This window comes from Suncus etruscus, chromosome 13, assembly GCF_024139225.1.
Source record: "Suncus etruscus isolate mSunEtr1 chromosome 13, mSunEtr1.pri.cur, whole genome shotgun sequence".
In the NCBI taxonomy this organism is placed as follows: Eukaryota; Metazoa; Chordata; class Mammalia; order Eulipotyphla; family Soricidae; genus Suncus; species Suncus etruscus.
This window is the reverse complement of record NC_064860.1, coordinates 26,000,280-26,020,398: the sequence shown is the minus strand read 5'-3', so window position 1 is coordinate 26,020,398 and position 20,119 is coordinate 26,000,280. Positions and strand designations below refer to the sequence as shown.

Here is a 20,119-nt window from a genome sequence, read left to right as displayed (position 1 = left end):
AAGAAGCAACAGTCAAAGACATCATTGTCATTGCTGAGAAATCCCCAAGAGTGCATGCATCCACATCCTGGACACACAAATCTTCTAGCCTTTAAAAGAGTCCCAAATAAAAACTCCCCAAGATAAATACTAGTCATAATAATGAAAACCACAAAGAGACAGAATATTGAAAGCAGCAAGATAATAAAAGGAAATTATATACAAAGGTGCACCCTTAAGATTTACAGCAGATCGATTTATCAAAAGTAATCCCTCCAGGCCCAAAAGCAGTGGTGGGCTATAGTGAAAAAACTCAATGAAATGAACATCTTTCCAAGAATACTTCATTCAGCCAGACTCTCATTCAGATTTGAAAGAACAATACAAAGCTTCATGAATACAAAAACAGCTTGGGAACTTTACAGACTTAAAGGCAATCGTAAAAGAACGAAAGGGGGTACACTGTACAAACACATCAATCTTTTACAAAAAGATAACATAAAATTCCATAGTAATCTCTCTTATTATCAATAAACCAAATGCAAAAATTAAGAGATACAGATTGGCAAAATGGGTCAGAAAATCAAATCCAGCATTCTGCTGCCCAAAAGAAACACATCTGAATGGCCAGAGGAAGTCCAACAATTTGCAAACATTTCCCTTGAAAAGGCTGTGATGGCCATACTAATAACAGACAATATAAATATAGACTTCAGGCTCAAAGGTTGTAAGAGGACACATCATTGATTAATAATAAAGGGATATGTACATCAGGAAGAAATCACACTCTAAATATATAAACACCCAATGAGGGACCAGAAAAACTACAAAAGTAGCTGGAGACTTCAACGCTGCACCATTACCTCTTGATAGATCAACCAGGCTAAAATTCAACAAGACAGATTGGTTTTGGGGACACACCTGGCAGCGATCAGGGGTTACTCCTGGCTCTGCATTCAGAAATTGTTCTTGGCAAGCTCAGGGGACCATATGGGATGGCAGGGATTGAACCCAAGTCCATCCTAGGTCGGCAGCATCCAAGGCAAATGTCCTAATACCACTGTGCTACCACTATGGCCCCACAGATTGGTTTTGAAGAAGAAATGCAAGTGAGGGGGTTAATAGATATATATAGAACTTTTTTGTCCCTGAAATGTTGTATATACATTCTTCTCCAATGCATATGGGGCATTCTCCAAGAGAGACCACATGCTTGGCCACAAAACATACCTCCATAAAATCAAGATATGAATTATAAACAGAAACAGAAAAATAACTTTAACACTAATACAGTCTGCTTAGGCCATCAAATGCCCAGCTCAGCAGCAAGGTCATGAAGTCTGCTTAGGCCAGAGGTACTGGGGACATTAGCACCACAAGTGGCATTGCTCAGGCAACCAGACAGTCTGGGGAACAAACTCAAGGCCCTAGTATGCAAGGCATATACTCCATCCATCTAAGGCTATTTCCATAGCCATTACTTAGTACTTATTCAAACATCTGTATAAAGCTTACCTGAAAACTCGCCCATAATTTCCATGTACTTTATATACTCCATAGAGACGATCTGCTACTCTCTGGAACAAATATTTAAAAGAAAGAACTATTAGGTCAAAATTACATATAGTTTACTTGAAGGGAAAATAATCCGTTTCTTTAAACAATAATGTTTAACAGGTTTAGCAGGAACTTATTACCACTAACACCATATAAAAATCTTACTTTTCAAGAGAGAGACGGTTTGTAGCAGAGAATATCTTATAATATTAGCATTCCAAAAAATATATAAAATATTATTCTAAACCATTCATTTTTCTGTTATTTGTATACCTGAAGGTACTCGGGAAACCATATACACTGACAGATAGAATCCAGGCTGACCACTTGCAAGGCAAAATACCCTACTCACTGTTCTATTGCTCTAGCCCCTGGATTAGTTTGTTTAATAAACATGTTAGAATAAAAATTTAAAGCAACATGCAGATCATCAACAAACATGACAAAACAAAGTATATAAATTCCAGGCATCTAAAACTTCTTTTTATTATTATTTTTGGCATATTAGAGGCAGGGGCCTCACATAGATAAAGTATACACTATCACTAATCTACATTTGCTCATAGTTGTTAAAAATTTATCATTCCCAGACATTCCACAGCTGCCGCCATGTCAGCTCATCGGTCAGTCCTATGGACTCATACTATTCTTGGAAGAGAAGCAAGCCAAGCTGCAAATATTCATTGGTGTAAGGCTTTCATTCAAGGCTAAATAAAACTCTGGGGCACCCTTATGAGGAGAGTGGACCAAGTTCCCGACCTGCCAAAGCCTCAGCAACTGCATCCACACCCCACAACTTGCCACCATTTCAATAGCAGAATTTCACTGCTCCATCACTAGTCTCTGCAGAAACTCAAAAATGAAAAAATTCCAGAGATTCCAGGTTTTGGTCTGAAAAGTCCAGGGTCTTCACAGAGTAGGGGAGTGCAGCCTCCTTTTTGTTCCTCTGTACTTCTGGAAGCACTAGCACCAGCCATCACCATGAAAACTCATCAGTGCAGCTCCACAGATTCTAGAATTCTGGAGTGTGCAGCAGTGTATGCAGCCATGTGACACCTCCAAATTACTACTGACACCCCAGTAGGAATACAGCAAATTGATGGAAAAGTAGATTAGAAGCCATCTTTTTTTTTTTTTTTTTTTTGGTTTTTGGGCCACACCCGGCAGTGCTCAGGGGTTACTCCTGGCTGTCTGCTCAGAAATAGCTCCTGGCAGGCACGGGGGACCATATGGGACACCGGGATTCGAACCAACCACCTTTGGTCCTGGATCGGCTGCTTGCAAGGCAAACACCGCTGTGCTATCTCTCCGGGCCCGATTAGAAGCCATCTAAGTTCAACAAATAACATAGAATGCACAACTAGCAAGCTTAGTAAATCTTCAGACAATGATTTAATAAGCCCATCATAATACAATAATTTTCACAAATTTTGTTACTGAAGGTTTTTTGATAATTCTATTACCATATCTATAATTTTAAAAAGCAATCAATATATTGTAAATTATTTTGTGTCTGCCAACAGGGCAGGCTTGGTTGTGGGTAAGAAACTGGAAGCAATGGTAGAGGGCATGCCACACTGATAGTGGAATTGGTGTTGTAATATTGAAGATCAGAAAAAAAAACTGTATTATGAACAACTTTGTAAACCATGGTGTTTAAAAAAGAAAGATCATTTCCAGGGCAGAGAATTTGTCTCAGTAACAGCACTGACCTTGCATATATGAGGCCCTGAGTTTAATCCTTGACACCCAGAAAAAATTTTATGTATGTATATTCATATACATATATATCCATTTAAACTTCATGGCAGCTGATAAAAAAAAAAGAGCTTCTATACCACAGCAATCAGAGCTCTGGAAAATACTTTAGTTCACAAAGGAAATTTAAAAAAAGGCAACAGTTTCATGTTCTAAAAAAGGTGATGAAACATAGTAAGAACTGTTTTGCTTATAAAAACACCAGACCAAAAATTGTTTCCAGAGAAGACACAAAGTTGTAAAGAAATAAAATGAATGATTAAAGTCGAATCCAGGTTAATTCAATGGTCCTTGTAATCAAGACACTAGTGGCAGTTAAAAGAGGCTGTGCTCAGTGATTTATAACTGAAGTGCTGGATGATTATCCAATCTTATTTCTGTTGACAATTTGTTCATTCTGAAAATTTACTATTTGAGGCGCCAGATTACAGCAGGTAGGGCACTTGCCTTCCATGTAACTGATCCTCAGCACCAAATATGGTCCCAAGACTCTCAGGAGAAATCTTTGAGCACAAAGCCAGGAATAAGGCCTAAGCACCATTGGGTACAGGCCCCCCCCCCAAATTTACTATTTGAAAATTGATGGGGGAGGACTGACCAAATCTCTAAATCATCCAACTGGAATGGAACTATGACAATATCTAAGTATTAGGTAGGTGATGAAAATAGGCAAGGACAACTTTACAGTCTTGTCTTGGGTTATTTTGTTTTGGGGGCTGCACCTCGTGGTATTCCAAGGATCATGCAGTACACCTGCAGTTGCCCAGAGTGCTAGTACAGCCCATGGTAGAGTCATCAATGCCAGTCATTACTAGCAATTTCTTGGGCACAGGTGCTAAGACTGTCAGTGCTCCTGGGGCAGTGATAAGGCTTGGCAACATGAAGACACAAGGGATGGTCACCTTGCAAGGGATGATGTGTCTCAGTAGCCTCTCAACACAGGATGGAGAGGTTAGCCGAGATGATGGTCACTTGGATGGGAGGCAGTGACCACCTGCTTGGATCATCTCACCTCCAGATTGATGTGTCTGTTGTAATCCCAACATCAACAAAGTTCAAGAACATAGAACTTAGACCTTTGGCCAATCTTACAGCGTGATCTTCAAAACTTGGTCTTTGAGGAATGAACCCAAGGAAAAATAGATACATTATGGGCAAGGAAAAGAGACAGATCTCCTCAGAGACTTTCTCATCATATCAAGTGACCCAGCTTGGAGAAGGGGAGACACTCCTTTTCCTTGCTTTTGTTTCCAGGGGGCCAGTTCGCAACCACTGGAAGCCATTGGAAACCACTGGAAGCCTCTGCCAAGCCTCTGCCAAAACCACTGAGAATTATCATTCCAGCCTCTGGGCCATTCAAGAAGCACTAACTACCTTGGTGTATTTTTAGATAAGCAGCTCTTGTTTATTCATTTTGTTTTGTTTTGTTTTTGGTTTTGTTTTTGTTTTTGGATCACACCAGGTGCTGCACAGGGTTTACTCCTGGCTCTATGCTCAGAAATCGCTCCTGGCAGGCCTGGGGGGACCATATGGGATGCCGGGATTCAAACCACCATCCTTCTGCATGCAAGGCAACACCTGCCTCCATGCTAACTCGCCAGCCCCATTTTTTTTTTTTTTTTGGCTTTTGGGCCACACCCGTTTGACGCTCAGGGGTTACTCCTGGCTATGTGCTCAGAAGTCGCTCTTGGCTTGGGGGGACCATATGGGACGCCGGGGATTGAACCACTGTCCGTCCTACACTAGCGCTTGCAAGGCAGACACCTTACCTCTAGCGCCACCTTCCTGGACCGTTTAACACCCGGCAGTGCTCAGGGGTTACTCCTGGCTGTCTGCTCAGAAATAGCTCCTGGCAGGTACAGGGGACCATATGGGACACCGGGATTTGAACCAACCACCTTTGGTCCTGGATCGGCTGCTTGCAAGGCAAACGCTGCTGTGCTATCTCTCGGGTCCTGTTTATTCTTTTTTTTAAGAAGACTTCCAGTAGTATTTTGTGGTTCAAGAGGCAATTCCCAATGATACCTGGTCCAGATGTGACTGTTTAGTGCTGGAGCAAGTGTAGAGCCCCAGGGAAGCAAGTCATGTATTCTACCCTTCAAGCTATCTCCCTAGCCATCACCAATTAATGCACAAATACTAGATATTACTATCTTTTCTTTTTCGGCTGGGTCATAGTTGGCAATGTTTGAAGGGCTATGGAACTTAACACAGGGGTATTATACATACTTAGCATGTGATTTACCTATACTTGAATTATCTCCTGGGCCATAAATATTACTATTTTTATAAATGACCATAAATTAAATAGTAATTCATTCAGAAATTACAAAATGCCTTTTTTTGGGTTATGGAGCCACACCAGCGGCACTCAGGGGTTACTACTGCTCTGGGACACTGAAGATTGTTATATTTTCCCTTCTGAATTCATCCCAAAGATCTCTTGTCTGCTGTTCATTTATTTGAAGATTCGTTTCTATTTTCTGATGTTGTCTGGAGGTCTCATGCACCTATCTTCAAGCTCACTGATTCTGTCCTCAGGAGCTTTCACTCTGCTGGTAAAGCTTTCCGGTGAGGTTTTCATTTTGCCTACCAAGTTTTTCAGTTGTTATTTCTGTTTGAAGTTTTCTCATTTCTGTTCTCATATCCTCTTGTATTTTACTGTCTGTATTTGGATGTCTGCTTTATGTTTCTTTGAATTCCTTGAACACTCTAAAATATTTGCTCTGTAAAGCCCTTATCAGAGAGGTTATATACTCTCTGGTTGATTGGTACTGGTTGGATTTTCAGGGCTACCATCTTTGCTCAATAAGTGTGGTGGGATTCTATGTTGCCTTCCCTTTGTGACCTTTGCAGTCTGGAGGTCTTTCTTGTGTGTAGTAGCGTGGCTGAGAAACTGGAAGAGATACTCAGCTTTGGAATGAAGTGGATGTTCTTCTCAATCTGCTGACATGGGGGTAAAATTGTGCTCCAGAGTCACAAAGAAGACCCCTCCCATTTACATGAATTTCACTTATTGCCTAGAATTTTCTGAGAGGGTATATAGTGCCCAGTTGAGAAATGCTGCTCTAGAATACTCCCCAAAGAATAAACATTAATGATATAGCATTTTCCAGATTCATTAGTTTACCCAAACATATTTTCCTCCATATCTGTAATAGTCAAACCATAAGGCCTAAGTACAATGATTATACTTTAATTTCTACTTCCTTTAATCAAGGCAGACTATTACCCCTAAAAAGCTCATTTAGTACAACTTAAATACAGACACAGGATAATCTAACATATATAAATTATTTCAGACTTTAAAAAAAAAAACTAAATTATTATACATATTCTAAAAGCCCACACTTATATTCCAACACTGAAAAGGTTTTTTGTTTTGTTTTCATTTTGGGGCCACACCTGGCAGTGCTCCAGAGTTACTCCTGGCTCTGCACTCAGAAATTATGCCTGGTGGTGCTAGGAGGACCATATGGGGTGTTGGGTATCAAACTTGGATTGGTCACACACAAGGCAAATGCCCTACCCATCACTCCAGCCCCCAAAAGGTAAGGTTTTTGACAAGACATTAAACTACAGAGAAAACAAAAGTATAAATAGTTTCAGGCTGTTTATGACAAAAGACATTTTCAAATTAAAAATTTGGATATCAAATTTGAATGTTAATATAAGTTATTCATCATAAGTTCTATTATTTTAAACAGAATGATTGAGAAGCACTTCCTTAAAAGTGTGTATCAAAGAGCCTTGAAAATCCCTGAGAAATTACTTACAGCTCGGACTCGAAGAAGATTTGAGATAACAGACTGCAGTTCATCACTATAGTGTTTCAGTTCTGTAAACCTCCTAAAATAAGAAACAAAAAAAAAATTTTATCTATTCATAAAGAGGCCTAAAAATGAAAGGCAATAGTTTCTGATTCTACTTAACTATAGATTATCCTTGAACATTTACAAACCAATTTTTTATTCTAAAACAACCATATTTTCTTAATATTTTTAAAGCCAAGGAAAGTTGTCACTCTTCATAATTTATACCATGGGACGGAAATAAAGATAAAAACCTGTTGGTTTGAAAAATTATTTGAGTGGCCAATGATTAGCTCTGTGATACAGCTGTGTACTATGTGGTAACTGTGTGAGTCCTGAGTTGTATTCCCAGAAATCCCACTCAAAAAATTAGTTGAAAACAAAACTCAGGGGAAAATGTATGATACTAAAAAGATCTATGGTGCAGATGGTCCCCCAAGCCTGTCAGGAGCGATTTCTGAGTGTAGAGTCAGGATTAACCCCTGAAAGCTGTCGGATATGACCCAAAAACCAAAAGAAAAAAATAACAAACAAACAAACAACAACAAAACCTCAATCATAATAATGCTCAACAATCTTTGTGAGTTTTTCTAAGTTTAATCTAATTTTATTTAAATCCCTATGTGCCACAAGAAGTAATTTTCTTACCATGCGAAATTTTACAGATATATCCCTTGAGGAATTCTATTTATTTAGAAAAGGAAGTCTACCTAGAAAAAAGATACGGGCCCGGAGAGATAGCACAGCGGCATTTGCCTTGCAAGCAGCCAATCCAGGACCAAAGGTGGTTGGTTCAAATCCCGGTGTCCCATATGGTCCCCCGTGCCTGCCAGGAGCTATTTCTGAGCAGACAGCCAGGAGTAACCCCTGAGCACCACCGGGTGTGACCCAAAAACAAAAACAAAAAAGAAAAAAGAAAATTGGGGCCAGAGAGATAGCATGGAGGTGAAGCGTTTGACTTGCATGCAGAAGGTCAGTGGTTTGAATCCCAGCATCCCATAAGGTTCCCCAAGCCTGCCAGGAGCGATTTCTGAGCATAGAGCCAGGAGGAACCCCTGAGCGCTGCCAGATGTGATCCAAAAACCAAAACAAAAAAAAAAAAAAAACAACAACAAAAAAAAAAACAAAAAGATAAAATCCTTGTCTTTCTATATTTGTTTTACCCCACATCTGGGACATATATAAGATGTCAGGAACGACATACTGGGTTTGAATTTCCTCATAGATGCTGAACTATGCAATGCAGTCACATTTAAGTTTCATTTATTTCTTTTTCATTAGCTAATATTCTCAGAGTGCCTGTAAGTTACTGCTTTCAAGTGTCTCCTCTTCCCAATCAAGGTCATTTCTAACAGCCATATATCAAAAGATATCACCGCTATTATTCAATAATCGTTGATTCTTTGATCTATTTATTGCCATTTTCCAGGAAGATCTAAATAAAATCTGATTCTATACCTCACACTCAAACCAAATCTCACAGATTAATCAGGAGCAATCTGATGAAAACAACTTCCATCTTCAGCCAGTAAACTTAGTAACTTTCTCAGATCTACCCACATTATTTTCCTTCCTTCCTAGGATTCTTCTTGCCAACAATCTAGTGTGACATTGAATGAAATGAAACAAAACAATCACACATTTCCTTAACAATAATTCAACTACTAAAACTCTCTTAGTATCTACCCCTTTTACAGCTACACTTTTAAAATGACTATGGGTACAGTCGTAACTATTTCTTAACTTCCCAGTCACTTGCCTATTAGTTCACTACACTGGAGAAATATTCCTGAAAAATTATGTCTATAATTCAACAATTTATTTTTGTTTCCATCGTATCAAGTAAGATCTTATCAAAAACAGATTTCTTGGGGCCAGAGAGATAACATAGCAGTAGGGCATTTGCCTTGCAAGTGGCCGACCCAGGCCCGATGGCCCAGCATCCCATATGGTCCCCCATGCTGGCCTGGAGTGATTTCTGAGCACAGAGCCAGGAGTACCCCCTGAGCAACGATGGGTATGGTCCCCAAACAAAACAAAACCAGATCTCTTTTCTCAAAATTTTGTCTCTCGGAGATAGCACAGCAGAGTTTGCCTTGCAAGCAGCCGACCCAGGACCTAAGGTGATTGGTTTGAATCCCAGTGTCCCATGTGGTCCCCCGTGCCTGCCAGGAGCTATTTCTGAGCAGATAGCCAGGAGTAACCCCTGAGCACCGGCCGGTGTGGCCCAAAAAACCAATCTGTTACGTACTCACACCTAAAGTCATCTGCAGTACCAAATTTCTCCACACATCTCTTACACCTCCAACTTTAGTGCACAAAAAAAGTACAGAGGGGGCCAGAGTGATAGCACAGTGGGTAGAATGTTTGCCTTGCACGCGACTAACCAGGGTTTGATCCCCATCATCCCATATGACCCTCCGAACCTGCCAGGAGTAACTACCCTGAGCGTTGCCAGGTGTGGCCCAGGAAACAACAAACAAACAAAAAAAGAGTACAGAGCATTTGTGAAAAATATTTCTGATGGAAAAGATAAAGCATATGCTTCACATATACAAGGCTTTTTATTAAGACTTAGGTATTACAAAACCAACACAAAAACTATTGAGGACCCCTCAGTAAAGACATGGTCTCTGTGTAGAGAGTCCCTTATGAAATATCCAGAGGTGTTTAGGAGTTAGGGATCAGTGCTGGCAGGGCTCAAAGAACCATAGTGTGCTGAGGATGGAACCTGGGCCTCCTACATGTAATACATACATTTCAGTCCACTGATCTATCTCTCTAGCCCTGAGCTACTTTAATAATAGTATGAATAGGAGCTGGAGAAATAGCATACAGAGGTAAGGCATCTGCCTTGCATGCAGCCAAACCCAGGTTCAATTCCTGGCATCCTACATGGTTCCCCAAGCCTGCAAGGAGTAATTTCTGAGTGCAGAACCAGAAGCAGACCCTGAGTGTGACCCCAAAACCAAAAAAATTGAGGAGCTAAGTGGTTAAGGCACTTTCCTTGCATGCAGCGGACCTGGGTTCAATCTCTGGCATCCCATATGATACCCTGTCACTGCCAGGAGTGATACCTGAATGCAGAGTCAGTAACTCCTGAGCACTACTGAGTGCAACCCAAAAAACAAAACCCAAAATTTATGAATAATTATTAATCTATAAGGGCACTTAGAGATCTAAAACAGATTATATTATATAATAAATATGCTTTATATATATTTTATATATAAATATATCTATTATATATATTAAAAAGCATATATATGGAATCTTTTTTTTGGGGGGGTCACACCCAGCAGTGGTCAGGGGTTACTCCTGGCTCTATGCTCAGAAATCACTCCTGACAGGCTCGGGGGACCATATGAGATGCTGGGATTCAAACCACGGACCTTCTGAATGCAAGGCAAACACCTTACCTTCATGCTATCTCTCTGGCCCCATGGAATCTATTTTAACAGTGACTTATATAGATAACTCTTCAACTAGAGCTCAAGGTAATTATTAATTATATTCTTTAATAAAAATATAAGAGCAAAAACTGGCGTGGTTGTATTAATGATCATATCACATTTAAAATTCTACATATAATATGCATATAAAATAAATTTAGCAATTTAGAAAACAAAGCAGAAAAGGGAAGACATCCAATTGACAAATGTGTTTTATTGGGTCCGGAGTAATAGTGCAGCAGAAGGACATTTGCCTTGCATGCAGCCAACCTAGGTATGATCCCTGGCACCCCAGGTCACCAAGCCTGCCAGGAGTGATCCCTGAACACAGAACCAGAGGTGTACAGAGTGAATGTACCAGAGGTATACAGAGGGAGTGTACAGCTCTAAGTACTGCTGTGTGTGGCTCCCCCAAAAAAACATTTTATCAAGTTAAAAAACAAGTTAAAAAACTATTAAAACATTAATAAGAGTCAAATACATATGCCTTAATTAATGTCCATTTATTTGTATATTAGCTTTCTAAACTTTTTTTTTTTTGAGTGTCTGGTATTTTTTTTTTTTCTATGTCTGGTATTTGGGTTTTGGGTCATAGCTAATGGTGCTCAAGGGCTATTCTGGCACAGTGCACAGGACTTTTCTCACGGGTGCTCAAGAGACCATTTGGTGTAAAGGATCTAATCTGGGAGTGTCACATACAAAGTATGTGCTCCAACATTTAAGCCCTGTCCCCTACTCTGAGAGTAGTGTAATTTTTGGTTCTTAATCCAGAGAATACCTCTTCTATACCAAAGAAGTCATTATAATCCTATAAATAACTCAGTGGAACCCTAAATGCATATTATTAAGTCAATTTCAAAAGACTATAGATAACATTCAGAAAAAAAGCAGAACTATAGAAATAGCTAAAAAAAAAAATCTGTGGTAGGCAGGACAGCAGAGAAAGAATAAATAAGCAAAGAATAGAGAATATTTAAGATGTTCTCTATCTTAGGGCCAGAGAGATAGCATAGCACTAGGGCATTTGCCTTGCACGCAACCAAACCAGGATGGATGGTGACTCGAATCCTGGAAATCCCATATGGTTCCCAGTACCTTCCAGAAGTGACTTCTGAGCACAGAGCCAGGAGTAACCTCTGAGCGACACCGGGTGTGATCAAAAAAAAAAAAAAACTAAACAAAAAAGCTTTATTTTAAATACTTGCCTAATATGATCTAGACACGTATCATTATAAAATTTCCAAAATTTATATCATATACAATAGCAAGAGTGCAGCCTAATATGAACTATGGACTTTAGATGACAATAGCATATCAATGTACGCTCACCAAGTTTAACAAATATACAACCCTGGTGGAGAATGATCATAGTAACCATTATAACAGTTTTCCTTCACATTGCTAGAAACAGAATCAATTGCCTTTTATATAAAAGGTAGGCACTGGATTCATCTATACCTTTGGTTACCATCACAACTTTTTAATTACAAAACTTAAAAATAGTTTTAAATATATATAAATATATTTTAAATAATATTTTATATATTTATTTATAAAATAAATATTTTAAACAATAAAAATAAATTATTTTATATGTATATTTATATTTTATATTTATTTTATATTTTATATTTTAAATAATAAAATTTTTAAAATGCTGCCCCAGCATTTTAGGGCACACGTGCACTCAACCCTGATTTGATTCCCGGCATCACATACTTCCCTGCCCCATTCCTCAATCTTGACTTCTAGGTGTGACTCTGGTAGTCTTCCGTACCACAGGGTCTTTGAAACACTTAATCTGCAGTCCTCCTGTAGAATCACCTGCTTAACTGGTGAAGAACAGCCATGAGTGGGCCGGCGAGGTGGTGCTAGAGGTAAGGTGTCTGCCTTGCAAGCGCTAGCCAAGGAAGGACCACGGTTCGATCCCCTGGCGTCCCGTATGGTTCCCCCAAGCCAGGGGCGATTTCTGAGCACTTAGCCAGGAGTAACCCCTGAGCATCAAACGGGTGTGGCCCGAAAAGCCAAAAAAAAAAAAAGAACAGCCATGAGGGGGCCGGAGAGATAGCATTGAGGTAAGGCTTTTGCCTTGCATGCAGAAGGTCGGTGGTTCGAATCCCGGAGTCCCATATGGTCCCCTGAGCCTGCCAGGAGCGATTTCTGAGCATAGAGCCAGGTGTAACACCCTGACTGCTGCCGGGTGTGACCCAACCGCCCCCCCCCAAAAAAAAAAAGAACTGCCATGAGTTGACTCCCCGGGAACACTTACTGCGAGGCCCAAAAATAAATGAATAAATTATATTTTAAAATATTTATACCTAAAATAGATCTTAAAAGTATAGGCATAAGAACACATTGTGGCATATAGAGCCAGGCATATTAGGTTATCAGACCATGCAAACTTGGCTTTTGGAAATAATTTGACTATGAACTCTATGTAAGAGGCTCTTCCAAGTAGATCTCAGGGGTCTAGGCAATACTCCGTGATACTCAGCCTCATGTTACTTAGACACAGCAGTGCTGGAAGTCACCAACACTACTGCAGTGATGCACTGTAAACCCTGCAGTGCCAGGAATCAAACCTGGTGCCTCAGTTTCTGGGCTTTCCCCTACCCCCCACCCTAATGCTAAAAGTTTAATTAGGAAAATTCTAATGGGCTTTGATAATTTGGCTGCCAAATGAAAAGGCCTCGTGTGTCTAAGGACATTTGTGACTGGAAAACTTCACTGAACCAAATGACACATAAAAGATCCACCTAACAAAGTGCCTGAGTCATCCAAAAATACAGAGAAGGACCAACACAAAAAAATACTACTATAAACCTAGATAGGTATTTCTGTAAATACCGGCTACCCTTAATATAGAAATGCTTGGGGCCAGAATGGTGGTACAATGGGTAGGGCGTTTACCTTACAAGTGGCTGACCTGGGTTCGATCCCCAATACCGGATATGATCCCCTGAGCCTACCAGGAATGATTTCTGGGTACAAAGTCAGGAGTAAGCACTGAGCACAACTGGTTTTAGAACCCGTCCCCCACTCCCAGCATTTATAAAGGAAATACTCTCACATACACAAAACTGACATTAGATCAAGTAATTATATAAATCTAAAAAACTATTATTGTTATTATGTACTTTCAATCAAGTTTTCTTGTATACAAAGTAGATAATGTATTATTGAAACATTATATAACCTGCTTATTAAACCTTAGAAATATGTAATGAAAAGTCATTAGAAATTTTTTTTGGGGGGGTCATACCCAGTGATGCTCAGGGGTTACTCCTGGCTATGTGCTCAGAAATTGCTCCTGGTTCGGGGACCATATGGGACACCTGGGATAAAATGCAGGTCCGTCCTGGGTCAGCAGTGTGCAAGGCAAATGCCCTACTGCCGAGCTATGGCTCCGGCCCTGAGAAAAATTTTATATAAAATTTAAAGTTACTTTTTTTTTTTTTTGACAAATGGTTTTACTTTCTGATCTTTACTTTCAACCCTAGACCCAATTATGTTACCACATTTCCAATCAGTTTTATCAGACTATCAAGTGTTTCACTAAAAGTGAATTTCTACTTAAAAATATTCGGCAAATAAAGTGCATACATTCAGAAATGAAAAATTAAATAGGCACAATTCAAAACAACATCACAACTCTTATTAAAACAAAGCCTTACTTGTCTGGGTTTTTCACTCTGAATGTTGCATTAAGCGCTTTTAACCTGGAGTCTGCCTGGAAAAAATAATTTGTTCACTTAATACAATTACATTTCAGGTATAAATCCAAATAGTTTTACTTTTCTTTAGAAATGAGATAGTAAAGCATAATTTTCTCCTTATCATTCATAATAAACACATTAGATATACCTAAAAAAAAACTACAAGTGTTACAAAATAATTTGAATGCATGACGGTGAAATAAAGTAAAAACTGTAAACATCTACACACTAATAGGGATTTAACTCTGTGTTATTGTTGCTCAAAACAGGTCATACAGAAAAAAGTATCAACTCCTTTCTAAATCAAGAAAAGCAATGAATTATATAAATAAAATACACTGCTTTTAACAGCCCGTACTGTTAATGTAGCTCTCAGGTAGAATCATGATGAGTATTTTAGAAAAGAAACAAATTTGAAAAGGTCCATTTTCAAGTAATACTAAACATTAAAACTAGCTAGACAACAAGTGATTTTCTAGCTGGTAGAAAATATTACTTTGACATATAAAATAATTTAATGAAAACTGAACCACCTTGCAAGTGAAAAGTTAAAAACAGAAATATCAGCAGAAAAAAAATCAGGCACAAAACATTCTAAAGCGAAACTAGTTTAGAATGTTTAGGAAACGTCAGTGTGGTTGGTGACTTATGAGCAAATGGGAGAGAATGAAACAATAAAATGGAAACCAGGTTGGAGGAGTGGCTGAAATGGGCCCTGTGTTGGATTACTATTGATTTGAAAAATGTTAATGGCTCTCCTCATAAGTATTGCATTGACTCTGTATATTGCTTTGGATATTGTTTCAGTATTACGTGTTTTATAGTTTGCTTTGTATAATCGTTAGTCAAACTGATTCCTAAATACTTGGTTTTCTGAGGCACCCTCATGAGCAAAATTCAAAATAAAAAAATCTTTCTTTTCCATTATTTGTATATAGAGAAGCAGAGATTTTTGCTTATTAATTTTGTTACTTCAGTTAATTTATAACTCCGCTATATAAATTTATTGTTTCTAGGAGCTTTATTAATAGTCTTTAGGATTTTCTACATACAACATTTCATCCACAAATACTGAGAACTTGACTTCTTCCTTACTTATCTGGATGCCCTTCATATTTTGTTCTTGCCTAAATGCTATGGCAAGAACTTCCTGTACTAGACTGAATAACTTCCTGTACTAGACTGAATAGAAGTGGCAAGACTGGGCAAACCTGTCTGGTGCCTGATCTTTGAAAGAAGGTTTTTAGTTTTCCCCCACTGACTATTATCTTTTCTGAGGGCTTGTGATAAATGTCTTTGACTATACTGTGGAAAGTTTCTTCAATTCCCACTTTGTTGCATTTTTATCATGAATGCTATTGTATCTGATAATGATTAATATCAAAGATACACAAGGCACTGATATTTTGTAAAAAAAAAAAAAGTCCAATTACATCAAAAAATGGGAGATGAAGTTTTCCTCAAAAGAAAAATACAATGGCCAAAATGCACATAAAAAATTTCTTCATCACTAATATCAGAAAGATGCAAATCAAAATAACAATAAGATATCATATCGCACTACAGAAACTTGGACACATAAAAAGAATAAGAGACCTTGTTCGCAATGGGCCAGCTCTATAGACTCAGTTTTTTTCTCAAAAGAGACGTAAACCAGGGCTGGAGCGATGGCACAATGGTAGCACATTTGCCTTGCATGAGGCTGACCAAAGACAGATCTCGGTTTAATCCTTGGCATCCCATATGGGCCCCCAAGCCAGGAGCAATTTCTGAGCACACAGCCAGGAGTAACCCCTGAGCATCATCATGTGTGGCCCCAAAACCAAAACAAAAACAGAAACTAAAAAAAAAAGATGTAAACCAAGCAGTAAAAACTCATGGGTATACCATGCATGCAGCAGAAAGCTGGCAATCTAGGGAAGAAAGGGCAGGCCAAAGCCATGCCTGCTGCATCTATCACCCATAATCACTACTGTGCCTGTGGCCCTACATCACCATTCCTCTATGATTCTCTTCAGAGATACCAATCTGATCAAACTTCAGGTATACCAGAATTGGACTAATATATCACCAGAAATTTTTTGGGGGGGGAGCATGGGCACCCCTCTCCCCTGCATCCTTCTTCCAGGAGGCCTGGCAGCTGAGAACATGGCCCACAAGAGCCTCAGTATCAGTAATATGCTTTGAATTCCTGGATAACTTTTTATTTGTTCAATGCTATCATCCCTACAGAAACACACCAATTTAGATGCCAATGTGTAACTGAAGTCAATTAACATTTGGAAACAAATGAAATAACAGAATGGAAAGCTAACAATTTTCTAATGACTTCATTGGAGATAAAATAATTTTCACAAGTCTGCTTGTCACTGTACTTTTTTTTTGTTTTGGAGCCACATCTGGTGGTGCTCAGGGGTTACTCTTGGCTCTGTGCTCAGAAATGAATGCATTTTATTTTACAGTTTAGGAATTAAAGTTAATATAGTGTTAACAAATTTTGGTATACAGTTAAAGCATTAAATCTGAACCAAAGTACCCGAGACCCTCCACCATTCTTCTTTTTCCTGGGGATATCATCCCAAGCGGTGTTCAGAAAGTCTGGGACACCACCAGACTTCCTAGACCAACTAAGCAGGTTGTTCAATGCAAGGCCTGAGAATAGTGTGGGCCTCAGGTCCTGTGGTGTGAGAGATACCTGGTCCATCCTAGAGGTGCTGGGGAGGAGGGGAACATGTGATGGTGGGAATTGAATCAGAGTTAAGCACATTCTAAGCATGCACCCCAACTGCTGAATTATCATCTGGTCTCTCTACCACTATTTTTTTTCTTATTTGTTTGTTGTTTTTTTTTTCCCACAGTTTATAGGGTGTTTACCTTGCATGCGGCTGACCGGGGTTTGATTACCTCCCCACCCCCACATCTTATTTGTTCCCCAAGTCTGCTCTGAGTGCAGAGCCAGGAGTAAACCCTGAGCACTGCCTGGTATGGTACCCCAAAACGAAACAAAAACAAAATCCGGCTGGGTGTACTTTTTAGCCAAGAATAAAGATTTTAATTTTATTTTGTTGTGTTGGCTCTGCATTCTGGAATCATTCCTGGGGTGCTTGGTCTACCACTACTTTTATGTCACTTTTAGTACACCTCTTCTTGCCCCCCATTCCTTCCCTCACCATTCGGCAATAGTTTTAGAATCATGGGCCAAATATTTATGACTACAATTTCATACATTTTCTAAGATACAGAGGCATCAAGATTTTATATTTTACTTTGTACTTTCCTTTATTATAAGCTCTAGGTTATAATTTCTCAAAAAAATTGTATTAAAGGAGCTGGTACAGCATGTATGGTATTTTCCAGCATATGGTTGACCCCAGCTTGAACTTCAGTGTCCCAAATGGTGTCCCAAGCTCTGCCAAAAGTAAGCCCTGAGTACAGCCAATACAAAACAAAACAACAACAACAACAAAAAATAGGTTCTCTGAGGCCGGAGAGATAGTTCAGCAGTAGGGTATGTGCCTTGCACGCAGCTCATCTAGGACTGACAGTTGTTCGAATCTTGGCATCCCATGTGTCTCCTGTGCCTACCAGGAGCGATTTCTGAGTGTAAAGCCAGGAGTAACTCCTGAACGCCACTGTGTGTGACCCAAAAACCAAACACACACACCCCGCAAAAAAAGGTTCTCTCTCTCTTGGGTTGGAAAGACAAAACAGTGGGTAAAGGTTTTGCCTTACATGTGGCCAAATAGGATTTGATTATAGCAACCTATATGGCTTGCCAAGCCCCTCTAGGAGTGATTCCCAAGTAGAGAACTAGTAGTCAATCCCAAGAATTACTGGATGTGGCCAAAAATAAATAAATAAATAAATAAATACAAAGAAAAACTTTTACCTTTTGTGCTAAGTTCCATATGTCAATATTCTACTTCTTTGAGTGTTCTAAGATTACTGGTAAGACATTTGTTCTTGTTGCCTATGCCTGTTGAGCATTTTCTATTATACTGTATGAACCACTTATCAACTTAAATTTTTAAATCATTTTGTGTATGGTACTGGAACACTTACACAAGGTTCAAGGGGCAATCACCTTTGCTCCTAAGTATATGTTACTTTCTTTTTGTGGTGCTAGAAGGAACCCAGAGCCTTGTACATAAAAAATATGCCTGATATCATTGAACTATACCCTCAACTATATATATATGTCAAATTGCATTATATTTTACTACTTACATATTTAGTTTACGCTAGAGATAAAAACTTTCCAAAATTTGCAATAATACCAGTATAAGATTACTTGGGGAACAATGGGAGAAACAGAATGGAATTAAGGTGGCTATCTCACCACCATTTGTATGCTCTTCAAATTTAGAAAATAATTTTAACAAATTATACAAGAGCCAGGAGTAACCCCTGAGCACTTCTGGGTGTGACCGCCCCCCAAAAAAAATGTTTTTTCATGACTATATAGCAGGGGTCTCAAACTCAATTTACCTGGGGACTGCAGGAGGCAAAGTTGGGGTGATCTTTGAGTGCAAAGTCAGTAGTAAGCCTTGGACATTGGGGGGTGTGACCCAAACAACTAAAACAAAACAAAGCAAGATTCCTCTAGGGCAGGGCCACAAAATGTTGTACGGAGGGCCGCAAACAGCCCACGTAGGCCTCGAGTTTGAGACCCCTGCTATATAGTATAGCAGGTAAGGTGCTTGCTTTGCACATGGCTCACCTAGGTTTGATCCTCAATATCCCACCTGGTCTCCTAAGCTCCTCTAGGAATAATTCCTGCGAGGCAGGAGAAACCGCTAAGCATCACTGACTGACCCCTCTCAAAAAAAATTCTTTCAGGGGCTGGAAAGATAATATAGCAGATAGGTTGCTTCCTTACATGAAGCCAACCCAGTTAAACCCTTGACATCCCATATGGCCCCCCAAGCACCACCAGGAATAATTCCTGAATGCACAGCCAGGAGTAAAACCTCAGCATCATCAGGTACACCCTCTCCCCTCCAAAATCTCAGCATTACCACGTATGCCTCCCACTCCCAAAAATGTTCTTTCCTATGTTGAGGAGATGACTCAAAGGGCTGGAGCCTATGCTTTATACCACATGGTCAGGCCAGGAATGACCTTAGAGCACTCAGCCAGAAGTAACTTTTGAACATTTCTGGTTGTACCACCTTCCAACATCAAATGTTTCTTCCCAATAGAATCAAACTCATAAAGTCAAAATCAAACTTATTAAGTCAATGTCTCACTAGCAAAACTGAATTATATATATTCAAAATAAACAGCAGTGTTTCTTTGAAAACCTTATTTCTGATATTAAATGAAAAGCCTATTTACAACATTCATTCATTCTATAAAAAGCAAGTATACCACTATATGCATGTACCAGGTGGAATTGTAAAGCAGAGTAAATACATTCATACAAATAGTTTTAACTTCAAAAAAAAAAATAATGGCTACAGATATTTCTCAGGTGGTCCAATCTGGGCTGATACCTCTGTGGCCTTCTCAGGAAAAAAGGGAGGCAGATTGTTCTTTTTGCAAGAACTAGAGCAGCCCAAAACCACCCACTATATCCTCCAACAGAAATGGCCCAGCTCTGGCCCAGTCTAAGCAGCTAAGTCTTCTCAGATAAGATCAGACTATAGGGGCCCGGAGAGATAGCACAGCAGCTTGCCTTGCAAGCAGCCGATCCAGGACCAAAGGTGGTTGGTTCGAATCCCGGTGTCCCATATGGTCCCCCATGCCTGCCAGGAGCTATTTCTGAGCAGACAGCCAGGAGTAACCCCTGAGCACCGCCGGGTGTGACCCAAAAACCAACAACAAAAAAAAAAAGATCAGACTA

General features: G+C 39.4%; 1 protein-coding gene across 1 annotated transcript in view; it reads right to left on the bottom strand.

Annotated features, from left to right (window-relative positions):
• SNX4 (sorting nexin 4) overlaps positions 1–20,119 on the bottom strand; it is a 48,385-nt gene that overhangs the window by 15,094 nt on the left and 13,172 nt on the right. The window contains exons 6-8 of the mRNA XM_049785912.1: positions 14,233–14,288; positions 7,071–7,143; positions 1,495–1,556 (exon numbers count right to left, since the gene is read on the bottom strand). Coding sequence (XP_049641869.1) covers positions 1,495–1,556; positions 7,071–7,143; positions 14,233–14,288 — 191 coding nt within the window. The remainder of the gene's footprint in view (positions 1–1,494; positions 1,557–7,070; positions 7,144–14,232; positions 14,289–20,119) is intronic.